This window comes from Pongo pygmaeus, chromosome 4, assembly GCF_028885625.2.
Source record: "Pongo pygmaeus isolate AG05252 chromosome 4, NHGRI_mPonPyg2-v2.0_pri, whole genome shotgun sequence".
Taxonomy (NCBI): Eukaryota; Metazoa; Chordata; class Mammalia; order Primates; family Hominidae; genus Pongo; species Pongo pygmaeus.
Window position 1 is genome coordinate 78,761,045 of NC_072377.2, and position 18,318 is coordinate 78,779,362.

Consider the following 18,318-nt stretch of genomic DNA (forward strand, 5'->3'; position numbering starts at 1 on the left):
TCTCTTGGACCCTACTCCCATTCTGGATTCCCTTTCTCTATATTATCATTTTACCCTATATTCTTCATCCTTTGGGGTACCTGATCAAGGAAACAAGAAACAGTAGATATGTGGGAATAGATGTATCACTTTATAATAGATCTATCAACAACTCCAAATGTAAGACTTCCCTGATAAGCTGAGCTAATCTAAATCATGAGAACTTGCAGGTATAGCTGTGAAGAGGGAGAGTGAAATGGCTGGGCCTCTAAGAAAGACCCTGACCTTACAGACTTACTATATGGAAGCAGGCAATGAAAAGAGGAAATTTGTATCACTCTTGACCTTGACCTATCCATGATCTAGCCCACTGGTGAAATATAACACAATGAATATCCTTAGCTCTGACCAATTATATCAGTAATTCTTCCTTGGAAATCAACAGTTGGTAAGGATGTTGGTAGGCTAGGGGAGAAGTGTGTGACACAATTGCTTTCCCCAGCATTCTCCCTCATAGTGAGAATATATATACATTTCTGAGTATCTTCTTCTATGAGTCAAGGTTTGAGCATGAGGGAAAAGGAAGAACAATTCCCTCTCCTCAATACTTAATAAAATATAAAGTATTGCTAAAATGGTTCATAAAATTTTGCCTGATTGTACATTCCCTTGAAATATTCTTTTCATTGTAATATATGTTATACATATACAAGTAGATTTCTTTTAACAAATTAATATGCTAGAATACTAGATTCTTTAAAAGTTGGCATGAATCCAACTGATGTATGAATCATTACAAATTTTGAAGTAATGGAATCTTAGTTGCAAAAACTTCAGTATAATGTCACCCTTTTCCAGCCCTACTACAACTAAACTTATCTGCCTGGCTTCAATTACATCTCTATCTCAAACCCAATGTTAAGGACATTAATGTTTGCTTGATGAATGCTATAGGTTTCATTTCAACATGTAACTCCAATCCAGTAGGATCATATGATCTATAAATTAAACCAAATTTTAAATGCCAATTTCTAAAAATAAATAATGGCGTTTGAAGAGTTTAATAAACATAGGACACATCTATCCCAGTTATGAAACAATTTACACAACAAATCAGAAGATTTTCCTAAGCAGAGATATATCTTTATATAAAATAGCAGCAATATTGATATACATACCATTGACTATAGCATCACTCTCATCTCTATTAACAGTCTCAATAGCACCATAAGATCTTAGTAATTCTTTCATTTTTTTATCATCTGCTTCATCCAAAGCACTCTTCTGTTTTTGATCTTTTTGATTAGGGTTTGCTCCATTTTGTAGTAGAATCTCAGCTGCCTACAAAGTATTTTTTCAAAGTTATCTCTACAGACACCAAAGATGAATAATTTCTGTTTTCATCACAAACACCACTGCCAAGCATTAAAAGCTATCAAAAGAACGTTTTCAAACTCAGGTCAAGAAAATTTTTTAGCTCTTCTTGTTGATAAAAAATTTTCTTGACCTGAGTTTGAAAACGTTCTTTTGATAGCTTTTAATGCTTGGCAGTGGTGTTTGCGATGAAAACAGAAATTATTGTATGTTTATGGAGGCACTATTCACAATAGCAAAGACTTGGAACCAACCCAAATGTCCAACAATGATAGACTGGATTAAGAAAATGTGGCATATATACACCATGGAATACTATGCAGCCATAAAAAATGATGAGTTCATGTCCTTTGTAGGGACATGGATGAAATTGGAAATCATCATTCTCAGTAAACTATCGCAAGGACAAAAAACCAAACACTGCATGTTCTCACTCATAGATGGGAATTGAACAATGAGAACACATGGACACAGGAAGGGGAACATCACACTCAGGGGACTGTTGTGGGGTGGGGGGAGGGGGGAGGGATAGCGTTAGGAGATACACCTAATGCTAAATGACGAGTTAATGGGTGCAGCACACCAGCATGGCACATGTATACATATGTAACTAACCTGCACATTGTGCACATGTACCCTAAAACTTAAAGTATAATAATAATAAATAAATAAATTAATTAATTAATTAATTAAAAACAATAAAAAAAGAAAAAAAAAGAAAATTTTTTATTAAAATTGATGTGGCAATTGCAAACTAATCCAATTTGGACTGAGTAGTCCTCACAAGAGAACCAAACACAAAGACATGAAAGTACAATATGCTGCCTTCATTGCAGTAAGAAGTAGGCATAGGGAGGTTCAGTTCTAGATTGGTACCACCCAGTAGAATTTTCCGTGATAATAAAATGTTCTATATCTGCTCTGTCCAATAAGGTAACCACTAGTCACATGTGGCTTTTGAGCATTTGAAATGTGGCCAATGTGACTGAAGAAATCAATTTTTTATTTAATTAATTTAAATTTAAATAGCAAAAGTACCTAGTAGCTACTATATTGGGCAGCACAGATCTAGATGTTGTGCAGATTAAGCCACTTGCATCTTAATGTGGAATTTCTGACACCCAGAAGGATTTAATCTATCTCTCTAACACAGCCTCTTGTCTTTCCCCAAGCTGCTGGAGGATAGGGTAGAAAAGTGGGGTAAGAGTTGCTTCAGGGCTGTATTACAAACAACATTATCAATTGTGATTAGACATAGTTGAATAACATTCTATTTAGACAATATTTTATGTACTCTACTTGTTCAGGACGTTTTATGAACTAGCCTAGAAACCTAATACCCATTTTAATATTCTCCATACAGAAATATGTGTCCTAAATAGCAAACTTTAAAAAAAATAATTTTGACTTTTATTTTAGATTCAAATGATATATGTGCAGGTTTACTACATGGGTATATTGCATGATGCTGAGGTTTGGGGTATGAATCATCCCATCACCCAGGTAGTAAGCACAGTACTCAACAGAGAGTTTTTCAGCTCTTGCCCTCCTCCCTCTCTCCCCCATCTCGTAGTCTCAGTATCTACTGTTCTCATCTTTATGATCATGTGTACCCAACGTTTAGCTTGCACTTATAAGTGAGAACATGTGGAATTTGATTTTTCTGTTCCTGCATTAATTCACTCAGAATGGCCTCCAGCTGCATCCATGTTGCTGCAAAGGACATGATTTTGTTTTTGTTTATGGCTGCATAGTATTCCATGGTATATGTGTACCACATCTTATTTATCCAATTCACCAATGATGGTCACCTTGGGTGATTTAATGTCTTTGCTATTGTGAATAGTGCTGCAATTAACACACAAGTGTATATGTCTTTTTGGTAGAACAATTTGTTTTCCTTTGGGTACATACCCAGTAATGTAATTGCTAGGTTGAATGGTAGTTCCAAGTTCTCTGAGAAATCTCCAAACTGTTTTCCACAGTAGTTGAACTAATTTACATTCCTACCAACAGTGTATAAGTGTTCTCTTTTCTTCCCAACCTTACCAGCATCTGTTATTTTCTGACCTTTAAATAATAGCCATTCTGCCTGGTGTGAGATGATATCTCATTCTGGCTTTGATTTGTACTTCTCTGATGACTAGTGATACTGAACATTTTTTTCAAATGTTTGTTGGCCACTTGTATACTAAATGACAAACTTCACAGAATATTAAAGATACAGGGAAACTTAGAAACCCCATCATTTTAGCTAAAAGGAAACTAAGGTCAAAGAGGATGTGATATTTTGGGGAGAAAAAAATGTCTAATATAAATAAGGTTGCTCTGAGTAACTCTTAAATTGTGTGTTAAAAATAAATTTATAATTGACCAAAGTAAAGAATGGTTACTAACTAGATTATGGTATAAGTCAGCCAGGAACAGTGGTTTATGCCTGTAATCCCAGCACTTTGGGAGGCTGAGGCAGGAAATTGCTTGAGCCCAGGAGTTCGAGACCAGCCTGTGCAACATAGTGAGACCTCTTCTCTATAAAAAAGTAAAAAATTAGCTGGGTGTGATGGCACACACTTCTAGTCTCAGCTACTCGAGAGGTTGAGGCTGGATGATCACTTGACCCTGGGAGGTCGAGGCTTCAGTGAGCTGTGTGATAGTGCCACTGTACCTTGTCTCAAAAAAAAAAAATTATAGTATAAGTCAATTAGTGAAAAACAATGATCCCACTTGCAAGAGGCATGTAGTAACTTACCACTGAAAAACTTTCTAGTTAGGAAAAGATGGTCAGGATTTTGTTAAAATGGAGACATACTATATGCCAGTGGATAAAGTATGTTTTTAATCTTTCTGCTTATGTCCAAGGATAAAGAGGCAGATAAATTTAGGAGCAAATGGGTCAGTAGAAATTATTAAGGATAACCTCTTAGTTTTTCTACTAGTCTAGAGGTAACATAGCATAAAGAAAAAACTGAACCAAATCACAAAGATGCAGAAGAAAAAAAATGAAGAAACAAAGAATCTATAAAACAACTAGTGATAACAACATGACGGGAAGAAAACCTCATGTATCAATATTAACCTTGAACGTAAGTGAATTAAATGCTCCACTTAAAAGATATAGATAGGCAGAATGGATTTTTAAAATGAACCAACTATAGGCTGCCTACAAGAAACTCACTTTACTGGTAAAGACACATAGACAAAAGATAAAGGGTGCGGTGGCTCACGCCTGTAATCCCAGCACTTTGGGAGGCCAAGACAGGCGGATCATTAGGTCAGGAGTTTTAGACCAGCCTGACCAACATGGTAAAACCCCGTCTCTACTAAAAATACAAAATTTAGCTGAGTGTGGTGGCGTGCGCCTGTAATCCCAGCTACTCAGGAGGCCGAGGCAGGAGAATCACTTGAACCCGGGAGGCAGAGGTTGCAGTGAGCTGAAATTGCATCACTGCACTCCAGCCTGGTGACAGAGTGAGACTCTGTATCAAAAAAAAAAAAGATAAAGGGGTGGAAAATGATATCTAATGATAAAGGGTGATATCAATTCAACAAAAGGATATAATAATATTAAATACATATGTACTCAACACTGGAGCACCCAGATTCATAAAACAAATGTTACTAAACCTAAAGAAAGATACAGATAGCAATACGATAATACTGGGGCACTTGAACATCCCAGTCACAGCACTAGACAGATCATTGAGACAGAAAATCAAGAAAGAAACACAGGAGTTAAATTGAACTTTAGACCAAATGGACCTAACAGACACTTACAGAACATTCTATCCAACATCGCAGAATATACATTCTTTTCATCAGCACATGAAACATTCTCCCAAATAGACCATATGTTGGGCCACAAAACTAGCCTCAATAAAAATGGAAAAAAATTGAAATCACATCAAGTATTTTCTCAGAACACAATGGAATAAAACTAGAAATCAATATCAAGAGGAATTCTCAAAACTATACAAATACATGAAATTAAACAACACACTCCTAGATAATTTTTGGTTCAATGACAAAATTAAGAAAGAATTAAAATAATTTTTGAAACAAATGAAAATGGAGTCAGAATATACCAAAACCTCTGGGATACAGCCAAAGCAGTGCTAAGAGGGAGGTTTATAGCATCAAACGCCTATATCAAAAGAATAGAAAGATTACAAATTAACACCCTAACATCATACCTCAAGGAACTAGAAAAACAAGAAAAAACCAAACCCAAAGCTAGCAGAAGAAAAGAAATAACAAAGATCAGACTAGAACTAAACGATATGGAGACCAAACCAAACAAAACAAAACAAAAACAAAGGATCACTGAATTGAAAAGTCAGTTCTTTGAAAAGATAAATAAGTTGATAAATTGCTATATAGACTAACCAAGAAGAAAGAATATCTAAATAAACATAATGAGAAATGAAGAAGACATTGTAACTGATACCACAGAGATACAAAAGATCATCAGACTCTACCATACACTCACAAACTAGAAAACCTAGAGGAAATGGATAAATTCCTGAAAACATAAAACCTCGAAAGACTGAACCATGAAGAACTAGATATCCTGAATAGACCAATAAAAAAAATCCTCCCAACAAATAAAAGCCTAGGTCAAGATGAACTCACAGTAAATTTTATCAAACATACAAAGAACTGGTACCAATTTTACTGAAACTGTTCCAAAAAAAAACTGAGCAGGTGAGAATCCTCCCTAGCTCATTCCATGAAGCCAGTATCACCCCGACACCAAAGTCTGACAAGAACACAAACAAACAAAAAAACTACAGACCAATATCCCTGATGAAGATAGATGCAAAAATCCTCAACAAAATACTAGCAAACTGAATCCACCAGCACATCAAAAAGATAACACACCATGACCAAGTGGGTTGTATTCCAGGGATGCAAGGATGGCTCAACATATACAAACCAATAAATGTGATTTATTACACAAACACAATTAAAGACAAAAATTACATAATCATTTCAATAGATGTGGAAAAAGCATTTGATAAAATTGAACATCCCCTCATGATAAAAACTCTCAACAAACTAGGCATAGTAGAAAAAACATACCTCAAAATAATAAAGGCCATATGCAACAAACTTATGGCCAATATCATATTGAATTGGGAAAAGTTGAAAACAATTCCCCTAAGAACTAGAATAAGACAAGAATGCCCACTTACACCACTCCTGTTCAACTTAGTACTGGAAGTTCTAGCCAGAGCAATCAGGCAAAAGAAAGAAAAGGCATCCAAGTTGGAAAAGAGGAAGTCAGAAATAATTTATTTCTGTTCACTGACAATACGCTCTTAACCTAGAAAACCCTAAAGACTCCTCAAAAAATTCTTAGGTTTGAGAATTGAATTCAGTAAGCAGTAAGATTTCAGAATACAAAATCAATATTCTAAAATGAGTGTCATTTCTATACACCAATAATAATCCAGCTGAAAACCAAATCAAGAAGGCAATCCCATTTACAATAGCTACAAAAAATGAAATAAAATACCTAGGAATATAGTTAACCAAGGAGGTGAAAGAAGGAAAACTACAACACGGATGAAAGAAATTGCAGGTGACATAAACTAATGGAAAAACACTTCATGTTCATGAATCAGAATAATTAATATAATTAAAATGAGAATACTTCCAAAACAATATACAGATTCAATGCAATTCCTATCAAAATGCCAACATCGTTTTTCACAGAATGAGAAAAAAACCATCCTAAAATTCATATGGAACCAAAAAACAGTCTGAATAGCAGAAGCAATCCTAAGCAAATAGAACAAAGCTAGAGAGAGCACATTACCTGACTTCAAATTATACTGCAAGGTTATAATAATCAAAAAGCATGGTACTGGCATATAAACAGACACATAGATCAATGTAAAAGAACAAAAGAATAGAGAACCCAAAAATAAAGCCACATATCTATAGCTAACTGATCTTTGACAATGCTGACAAGAACATACACTGGGAAAAAGGTATCTTTTTCAATAAATAGTGTTGGGAAAATTGGATTGCCATATGTAGAAGAATGTCTCTAATCATATAAAAAATCAAATACAGACAAATCAAAGACTTAAATTTGTGATCTGAAACTATAAAAATTCTATAAGAAAACCTAGGGAAAACTCTTCTTGACATTTGTCTAGGCAAAGAACTCATAAGACCTTGAAACCATAAGCAACGAAAACAAAAACAGACATATGAAACTATATTAAACTAAAAAGCTTCTGCATCGCAAAGGAAATAATAAAAAAAGTGAACAGACAACCTGCAGATGGGGGAAAATATTTGCAAACTATGAATCCAACAAGGACTAATATCCAGAATTTACAAGTAACTAAAACAACTCAACAACAATAACAAAACAACAAATAGCCCCATTAAAAAACTGGCAAAGAACATGAATAGACATTTCTTAAAAGAAGACCCACGAATGACCAACAAGCATATGAAAAAATGCTCAACATCATTAATCATCAGAGAAACGTTAAAGCCACAATGAAATACCATCTTATGCCAATAGAATGCCTATTATTAAAAAGACAAAAAACAACAGATGTTGATGAGTACGTGGAGAAAAGGGAATGCTTATACACTTTTGGTGAGAATGCAAATTAGTACAACCTCTATGGAAAACAGTATGGAGATTTCCCAAATAATTAAAAGTAGAACTGCCATTCAATCCAGCAATCTCACTACTGGGTATATACCCACAGGAAAAGAAATCATCATATTAAATAGATACTTGTATTCAAATGTTCACCGTAACACTATTCACAATAGCAAAGATACGGAATCAACCTTAGTGTCCACCAGTGGATGACCGGATAAATAAAATGTGGTAAATAACACACACACACATGCACACACGTGCACGCACACACACACACACACACACACAAAATGGAATACTATTCAGCCATAACAAAGAATGGGAGCATGTCTTCTGCAGCAACATGGATGGAACTGGAGGCCATCCATGTTGTTAAGTGAAAACAATTCAGGAACAAGTCAAATACTGGATGTTCTCACTTATAAGTAAGAGCCAAATAATGTGTACACATGGAGAGAGTGTGGAATAATAGTCACTGGAGACTCAGAAGGGTAGGGGGTGGGAGGGGGTTGATGGATGAGAAATTAATTAATGAGTGCAATGTACACTATTTGAGCGATGGTTACACTAAAAGCCCAGAATTTATCCCTGCTCAATATATCCATTTAACAAAACTGCACTTGTATCCTTTAAATTTATACAAATATATTAAAAAAGAAAAATATCCTTGTTTTAAAGCCAAGCACAAACCTCACTCCTGGTACTTATTAGCTACATTCTTGGCCAAGTTACTTATCATCTCTAACTTCATTTTTATTATCTATGAGAATTAAATAGTGAGCCCTTGTAAAATGTCTGGCACATAGTAGTCACCTAATAAAACTAGCTCCATAATACCCTGCTTTCTTTTAGAGAGTGAAAAGACAGCAGACAATGGCATGTGAAAAAGTATTCTGCAAAGACTTTTGATAAAATCTGCATTTGTACACCTTAGTGAAGTCTGAGTAAAGGTATGAAACGATAAAATATTTTATTTTTCTATTTATTTAGATTTTATGAAGATTTTATTTATCTGTTTTTAAAAGATGGAGTCAGAAACTACCTCAATCCAGTAGTTTCTAAGCCTGATTGATCAGTAAGATCACTTGTTGAATTACTTTAAAACACAGATTCCTGAGACCATCCCGAGATTAATTTAGCAAACTGGAGATGTAGGCCTTAATCTGCAGAAATTTATTTCCAACATTATATGGAGGAGACAGAAAGTGAATTTCAGAAAAGTAAACTTCTAGAGTCTTAAAAACATATGCTATATTAATAATGACTATTCTGCCAATGTGTTAAGATGAGGCCTTCTCTAGGCCTTGACTTTAACATACAAAAAACGATTCACTTAATATATTAATTTGGAGAACACAGAGAACTCAGCTCAGAGAGAATGGGACCCTGAATAGTGTTTTTCAGTAATAGTCATCCACAGGAAAAGTCTAAACAGCAACAGGGTAACAGGGCACTAAACAGAAAAAGCTAAAGCTAAAGTTGGGAGGGAGCTCCAGGTAACATGATGGAATGGGCCTGAGGGCCAAAGAGATTGGCAAAGATTATGTGACCAAGAAATAGGCCTTTTACCTGTTAAAAAAAAAACAGCCTTAATGAAGTGATCACGACTACAATAATGACTTAGAGACATTCTACCATCACAAAAAAATCCTTTCTGCCCCTCTGCAGTCAATCACTTACCAAGACTCTTTGGTCTCTGGGAACCAATGATCTGCCTCTATTGCTTTAGATTTTGCTTTTTATAGAATTTCATATGAATGAGCTCAGAATGCAGTATTTGTGTCTGGTGTCTTTGACTTAGCATGATGATTTTGAGATTCACCCATATTGTTGTGTATATCAACAGTTTGTTTCTCACCTGTAATCCCAGCACTTTGGGAGGCCAAGGTGGGTGGATCACCTGAGGTCAGGAGTTCGAGACCAGCCTGGCCAACATGCTGAAACCCTGTCTCTACTAAAAATACAAAAATTAGCTGGGCATGGTGGTGCATGCCTGTAATCCCAGCTACTTGGGAGGCTGAAGCAGGAGAATTGCTTGAACCTGGGAGGCAGAGGTTGCAGTGACCAGAGAATGTGACACCGCACCCCAATATGGGTGACAGAACAAGACTCCATCTCAAAAAAAGTTTCTTCCTTTTAACAACTTAATTATTCATTTACCAGCTGATAGACATTTGGGGTCCCTTCCAGTTAGAGACTATTATGAATAAAGCTGCTATCCACATTCTAGTACAAGTCTTTGTGTGGACAGAAAGCTTTCATTTTTCTTAGGTAAATAAACACCAAGGGGTGGTCCAATACTTTGTAAATATGTAATATGTTTCAGGTAATAAAAATTGCCAAATTGTTTTTCCAAGCGTACCATTTTGCATGAAAGGGATAGAAAATCTATTTAATGAAATAATAGCTGAAAAGTTGCCAAGTCTGGCAAGAGATTTAGACATCCAGACACAGGAAGCTCAGCAATCCCCAAATAGAGACAAGTTTTAATTTTATATGTGATGAAAATTAAGGGTTCATTTAAAAAAATGGAAATCCAAGGATTTCAATTCCATTTGCTGAAAGAGTATACTTTCTCTATTGAATTGCCTTTGCACCATTGTTAAAAATCAACTAATTGGGAGGCTGAGGTGGGCAGATCAACTGAGGTCAGGAGTTCGAGACCAGCCTGGCCAAAATGGTGAAATCCCATCTCTACTAAAACTACAAAAAAATTAGTTGAGTGTGGTGGTGTGTGCCTGTGGTCCCAGCTACTCAGGAGGCTGAGGCAGGAGAATCACCTGAACCCAGGAGGCAGACGTTGCAGTAAGCAGAGATTGCGCCACTGCACTCCAGCCTGGGTGGCAAAGTGAGACTCCATCTCAAAAAAAAAAAAAAAAAAAATCAACTGAACACATATATGAGGGTCTGTTTCTCAATGCTTTTATTTTGTTCAATTGTTGTATAAGTAAAAGTCAGTGCTCCTGAACTGGGGATGATTTTTATCCCCCAGGATAAATTCAGGAATGTCTAGAGACAGTTTTTGGTTGGCACAACTAGAGGATATGGGTGCTTCTGGCATCTAGTGAGTAGAGGTCAGAGAAGCTATGAAACATCCTATAAGTACAGGACAGCACTCTTTTTATTTTATTTTATTTTATTTTATTTTATTTTATTATTATTATACTTTAAGTTATAGGGTACATGTGCATAATGTGCAGGTTAGTTACATATGTATACATGTACCATGCTGGTGTGCTGCACCCATTAACTCGTCATTTAGCGTTAGGTATATCTCCTAATGCTATCCCTCCCTCTCCCCCCACCCCACAACAGTCCCCAGAGTGTGATGTTCCCCTTCCTGTGTCCATGTGTTCTCATTGTTCAATTCCCACCTATGAGTGAGAACATGCGGTGTTTGGTTTTTTGTCCTTGCGATAGTTTACTGAGAATGATGGTTTCCAATTTCATCCATGTCCCTACAAAGGACATGAACTCATCATTTTTTATGGCTGCATAGTATTCAATGGTGTATATGTGCCACATTTTCTTAATCCAGTCTATCATTGTTGGACATTTGGGTTGGTTCCAAGTCTTTGCTATTGTGAATAGTGCCGCAATAAACATACGTGTGCATGTGTCTTTATAGCAGCATGATTTATAGTCCTTTGGGTATATACCCAGTAATGGGATGGCTGGGTCAAATGGTATTTCTAGTTCTAGATCCCTGAGGAATCGCCACACTGACTTCCACAATGGTTGAACTAGTTTACAGTCCCACCAACAGTGTAAAAGTGTTCCTATTTCTCCACATCCTCTCCAGCACCTGTTGTTTCCTGACTTTTTAATGATTGCCATTCTAACTGGTGTGAGATGGTATCTCATTGTGGTTTTGATTTGCATTTCTCTGATGGCCAGTGATGGTGAGCATTTTTTCATGTGTTTTTTGGCTACATAAATGTCTTCTTTTGAGAAGTGTCTGTTCATGTCCTTTGCCCACTTTTTGATGGGGTTGTTTGTTTTTTCTTGTAAATTTGCTTGAGTTCATTGTAGATTCTGGATATTAGCCCTTTGTCAGATGAGTAGGTTGCGAAAATTTTCTCCCATTCTGTAGGTTGCCTGTTCACTCTGATGGTAGTTTCTTTTCCTGTGCAGAAGCTCTTTAGTTTAATTAGATCCCATTTGTCAATTTTGGCTTTTGTTGCCATTGCTTTTGGTGTTTTAGACATGAAGTCCTTGCCCATGCCTATGTCCTGAATGGTAATGCCTAGGTTTTCTTCTGGGGTTTTTATGGTTTTAGGTCTAATGTTTAAGTCTTTAATCCATCTTGAATTAATTTTTGTATAAGGTGTAAGGAAGGGATCCAGTTTCAGCTTTCTACATATGGCTGGCCAGTTTTCCCAGCACCATTTATTAAATAGGGAATCCTTTCCCCATTGCTTGTTTTTCTCAGGTTTGTCAAAGATCAGATAGTTGTAGATATGTGGCGTTATTTCTGAGGGCTCTGTTCTGTCCCATTGATCTATATCTCTGTTTTGGTAGCAGTACCATGCTGTTTTGGTTACTGTAGCCTTGTAGTATAGTTTGAAGTCAGGTAGCATGAGGCCTCCAGCTTTGCTCTTCTGGCTTAGGATTGACTTGGTGATGCAGGCTCTTTTTTGGTTCCATATGAACTTGAAAGTAGTTTTTTCCAATTCTGTGAAGAAAGTCATTGGTAGCTTGATGGGGATGGCATTGAATCTACAAATTACCTTGGGCAGTATGGCCATTTTCACGAGGACAGCACTCTTTAAGAAAGAAATATCCAGCCCCAAATGTCATTTATGTCAAGGTTCAGAAATCCTAATGTAACTTACGCTAGTAACATACTGTCTTGATTACTATAGCTATGGAATACATATCTACACACTATAGGTAATATAAATCCTCCAATATTATTCTTTTTCAAATTTGTCTCAGCTATTTTAAGCTATTTTGATTTCCATATCAATTTTAGAATCAGCCTAACAATTTCTTCAAAAATTCCTGTTAAGACTATTGTATTTGTACTGAATCTATAGATCAATTTGGGTGGAAATGACATATGAAAAATACTGAGTCTTCTAAGCCATGAACACAATATATCACTTCATTTATTTAGGTCTTCTTTAATTACTCTCAGCAATGTTTTGAGGTATTCAGTATAAAGGTGTAAAGGTCTTGGACATATTTTGTAACATTTATCCCCAATTATTTAATATTTTGATATAATGATAAACGGTATTTTTAAATTTTCAACTTCCAATTGTTCATTGCTGGTATAGAGAAATACAGTTGAGTCCTTGTTAGATTCACTTATTAATTCTGGTAAATTATTTTGTCATGTCATATGAAATAGAAGCAGTTTTTCATTGTCATATTATAGGAAACAAAGACAGCTTTGCTTTTTACTTTCCAAATACATGTGCGTCTTTTATTCATTTTTCTTCCATTACTGAACTGGCTAGATACTTCATTCAGCATAATATTGATTAGAAGTGGTCAGAGCACTGCATGTTCTCACTCATAAGTGGGAGTTGAACAATGAAAACACATGGACACAGGGAGGGGAACATCACACACTGCGGCCTGTCAGGGGGTGGGGGACTAGGGGAGGGATAGCATTAGGAGAAATATCTAATGTAGATGGTAGGTTGATGGATGCAGCAAACGACCATGGCACGTGTATACCTATGTAACAAACCTGCACGTTCTGCTCATGTATCCCAAAAGTATAATAAAAATAAAAAAGAAGTGAGAGCAACATCTTTGTTAAGTTCTTGATATTAGGGGAAAAAATTCCGCCTTTTACCACTAAGTATGATGTCATCTGTAGGTTTTTTGAAGGTGCTGTCTATCAGATTGAGGAAGGATACGTCTATTCTTGGTTTACTGAGCTTTTCTTTTAATAATGAATGAGTGCTAACTTTTTTGAAGTGCCTTCACTGCATGTGTTGAAATAAAGTAGTTTTTCATTTTTAATCTGTTAATTTGGTAAACCACATTGATTTTGAGATAATAAACTAATCTTATGTTCTGGGACAAACTCCATTTGGTCATGTAATATTTGTATGTATATATTACTGGATTCAACATGCTAATATTTTAAGGATTTTTGCATCTGTGTCCTTAAAGGATATTGGTCTGTAGTTTTGGGTTTTTGTAATGCCTTCGGCTGGTTTTGGTATAAAAATAATACTAGCCTCATAAAATCACTTGGGAAGTACATCCTGTTTACTTTTCTGGAAGAGTTTGTGTATGGCTCATTTGTTTCTTCCTCAATTATTGGTAAAATTTATCAGTGAAACTACCTGCACCTGGAATTTCCTTTTTGAAAAGGTTTTTAAACCACCAACTCATTTTCTTTCACATATATAGGGTTATAAGGGCTATTTTTTTTCTTTGTGGGTAAGCTTTGATAGGTACATTCAAGGAATTTGTCCATTTTATTGAAGTTGTTAAATTTATTGGCATAAGGTTGTAACAATAATCCCTTTTTAACCTTTTATTTTCTGTATGATCTATAGCAATGTCCCCTAATTCTTGATATTGGTAATCTGTGTCTTCTTTTGGTCTTGTTTAAAATCTGGCTAAAGGTTTATAAATTGCATTAGTCTTTTCAAAGAATAACTTTTGCATTTGTTAATTTTCTCCTTTGTCTGTTTTATATTTCATTGATTTCTGTTATCTCTACTTATTTTGCTCCTTTTTTGCTTTTCAAGCTTTGTAAGGTCAAACCCAAAGTCACTGAATTTACATTTTTTTCTAACACAAGCACTGAAGTTTTAAATTTCCATATAAATACTAGTTTCATTAAATCCCATAAATTTTGATATATTAATTCAGTTCAAAATACTTTCTAATTTCTCTTGTGATTTCTTCTGTGACGCATGAGTTATTCAGACGTATACAGTTTAATTTCTAAATATGTGGGGATTTTCTAGAAATCTTTTGGTTACTGATTAGTCATTGCATTTCATTTTGGTGAAAGAACATACTTTATATGACTTCATGTATCTTGAATTTATTAAAACTTGTCTTATGGTCCAACATTTGGTCTATATTGCTGAATGTTCTGTAAGCTTTTGAAAAGAACGGATTTTCTGCCATTGTTGTTGGCATCTTCAATAAATGTCAAGTAGGTAACATGGTTGATAATGTTGTTCAAGGCTTCTATATCCTGGGTATATACTTCACAAATCATTTATTAAGAGAATTGCAGTCTCCAACTTAATTGTGAATTTGTTTATTTTCATTTCAATTCTATTTATTCATGTATTTGAAATTTGTTTTTCTGTGCACACACTTTTAGAATTGTTATGTCTTTCTGGCAAACTGTCCCCTTTATAATTATGAAATATGTCTCTTTATCCCTGGAAATATTACTTGCTTTAAATTCTACTTTGTCTTATGTTGCTGTATTAGTCTGTTTTCACACTGCTATAAAGAACTGCCCCAAACTGGTAATTTATAAAGGAAAGAGGTTTAATTCACTCACAGTTCAGCATGGCTGGGGAAGCCTCAGGAAACTTACAATTATGGCGGAAAGCAAAGGCAAAGCAAGGTACCTTCTTCACAAAGCAGCAGCAGGAGAATGAGCACAGGAGGAACTACCAAACACTTATAAAACCATTGGATCTAATGAGAACCCACTCACTATCACGAGAACAGCATGGAGGAAACTGCCCCCATGATCCAATTACCTCCAACTGGTCTCTCCCTTGACATGTGGGGATTAAGGGGATTATGGGGATTATACAGCATTATAATTTAAGATGAGATTTGGGTAGGGACACAAAGCCTAAGCATATCAGTTACCAAAGCCACTCCTTCTTTTGATTATTGTTTGCATGGCACATGTTTTTCCATAAACTTACTTAATTTACTTGTAACTTATCTGTGCATATGCACACAGAGAGAAGAGAGAGACAGAGAGAGAGAGAGAGAGGAGAGAGGGAGAGAGGTTTGCTTTTTTTCTTTTTAGAGACAGGGTCTCACTATGTCGCCCAGGCTGGTCTTGAACTACTGGGCTCAAATGATCCTCCTATCTCAGACTTTGGAAATATTGGGATTACAGGTGTGAGACACCATGCCTGGCTATGTGCCTTTTGTTTAAAGTGAGTTTCTTGTATGCTACATTTAATTGAGTATTGCTTCTTTAACCAATGTATCTCTGCTTTTTAATTGGAGTGTTTAGGTCATTTACATTTAAAATGATTATCAGTAAAGCTGGGTTTAAATCTACCAGGTTGATTTTTGTTTTTAATAGTCTCATTTGTCTTTTTGTTACACCTAGTTGGTATCTGCTACAGAATTGATTGCTTGCCTGAGTGTAGGGAGAAACTCCCACACATGTGGTCACAGAAGTCTTCTGCGTTGACTGTTGTTATTGAGAGACTAGGAAAAAACATAGTTTGAGTTCACATTTTTTCCACTCACAATCTTCCTTGACATCACGATGCAAAAATCAACTGTGAGATAAAGGATGTCCTATGTGCTGACATACAACTTTGCCAGAAAAATTAGGCCAATAAAACAAACTTTATTCAGTTTATTGCTATTCTGGAAATTAGTGTTGCGGGAAGTCAGGGACCCCAAACGGAGGGACCGGCTGAAGGCATGGCAGAAGAACGTGGATTGTGAAGATTTTATGGACATTTATTAGTTCCCCAAATTAATACTTTTATAATTTCTTATGCCTGTCTTTACTGCAATCTCTAAACGTAAGTTGTGAAGATTTCATGGACACTTATCACTTCCCCAATCAATACCCTTGTGATTTCCTATGTCTGTCTTTACTTTAATCCCTTAATCCTGTCAGCCGAGGAGGATGTATGTCACCTCAGGACCATGTGAAAATTGCATTAACTGCACAAATTGTAGAGCATGTGTGTTTAAACAATATGAAATCTGGGCACCTTGAAAAAAGAACTAGATAACAGCAATGTTTAGGAAACAAGAGCGATAACCTTAAACTCTGACTGCCGGTGAGCTGGGCGGAACAGAGCCATATTTCTCTTCTTTCAAAAGCAAATGGGAGAAATACTGCTGAATTCTTTTTCTCAGCATGGAACATCCCTGAGAAAGAGAATACGCACCTGGGGGTGGGTCTCTGAACTGGCCCCCCTGGGCTTGGTCGTCTCTTATGGTCGAGACTGCAGAGATGAAATAGACTCCAGTCTCCCATAGCGCTCCCAGGCTTATTAGGAAGAGGAAATTCCCACCTAATAAATTTTGGTTAGACTGGTTGATCTCAAAACCCTGTCTCCTGATAAGATGTTATCAATGACAATGGTGCCCAAAACTTCATTAGCAATTTTAATTTCGCCTTGGTCCTGTGGTCATGTGATCTTGCCCTGCCTCCACTTGCCTTGTGATATTCTATTACCCTGTTAAGTACTTGATGTCTGTCACTCACACCTATTCGTACACTCCCTCCCCTTTTGAAAATCTCTAATAAAAACTTGCTGGTTTTTGCGGCTTGTGGGGCATCACGGAACCTACCGACATGTGATGTCTCCCCCGGATGCCCAGCTTTAAAATTTCTCTCTTTTGTACTCTGTCCCTTTATTTCTCAAGCTGGCCAACGATTAGGGAAAATAGAAAAGAACCTACGTGAATATTGGGGCAGATTCCCCGATAAATTAGTACACATTTCAATTAGAACCTAAATATAACACCGTTTAGAAAAGAGTTAACATAGAAGAGTTGGCCATTACTTGGCACCTGTGAACTTGGGTTGTAAACAGTATACTACACTGATAGAAAATGTTGCCTGATAAGGGTGGCTCATTGTGCTTAAACTGTCTACACAAGCAATGTGGTTTATGCTTCTGGGAGTTTGGGATTTTGGTATGTGCTAGGCAAAGGGTGCCTACAATAAAATCTTGAGCACTGAGTCTCTAATGAGCTTCCCTCGGTGGAACCATAACATATATGTTGCTACATTTTCACTTCTGGGGGAAGATTAAGCCCTGTGTGGCTCTTCATGAGGAAGAGAGCATAAGAAAACCTCCAAATTGATACCTCCAGTTTCTACCTGTGTCTTTTTCTCTTACGATCTGGATGTGTATCCTTACTACACTGCTGTAATAAATCTCAGGCATAAGTACAAACACAATAAGTTCTGTAAGTCCTTCTAACAAGTCTCCAAAGGTAGGGGTGAAGCTGGTGACCTGCAACACAAATACGAATAAGAAAATTAACTTTCTTTTCGTTTTAGGTGGCATTCCTCAGAATAATGTCAAAAAACCTGATTTTCCCACTATGAAACTTTGATCGTTATTTAAGTGGTTTCACTTTATTTTATTTATTTATTTATTTTTTGAGATGGAGTC

At 36.1% G+C, this 18,318-nt stretch overlaps 1 protein-coding gene across 3 annotated transcripts in view; it reads right to left on the bottom strand.

Moving 5' to 3' along the window:
• ANKRD31 (ankyrin repeat domain 31) overlaps positions 1–18,318 on the bottom strand; it is a 174,833-nt gene that overhangs the window by 47,262 nt on the left and 109,253 nt on the right. For all 3 annotated transcript variants that reach the window (XM_054488525.2, XM_054488523.1, XM_054488524.1), the window contains one exon: positions 1,158–1,320. In XM_054488525.2, the coding sequence (XP_054344500.1) occupies positions 1,158–1,320 (163 nt within the window). The remainder of the gene's footprint in view (positions 1–1,157; positions 1,321–18,318) is intronic.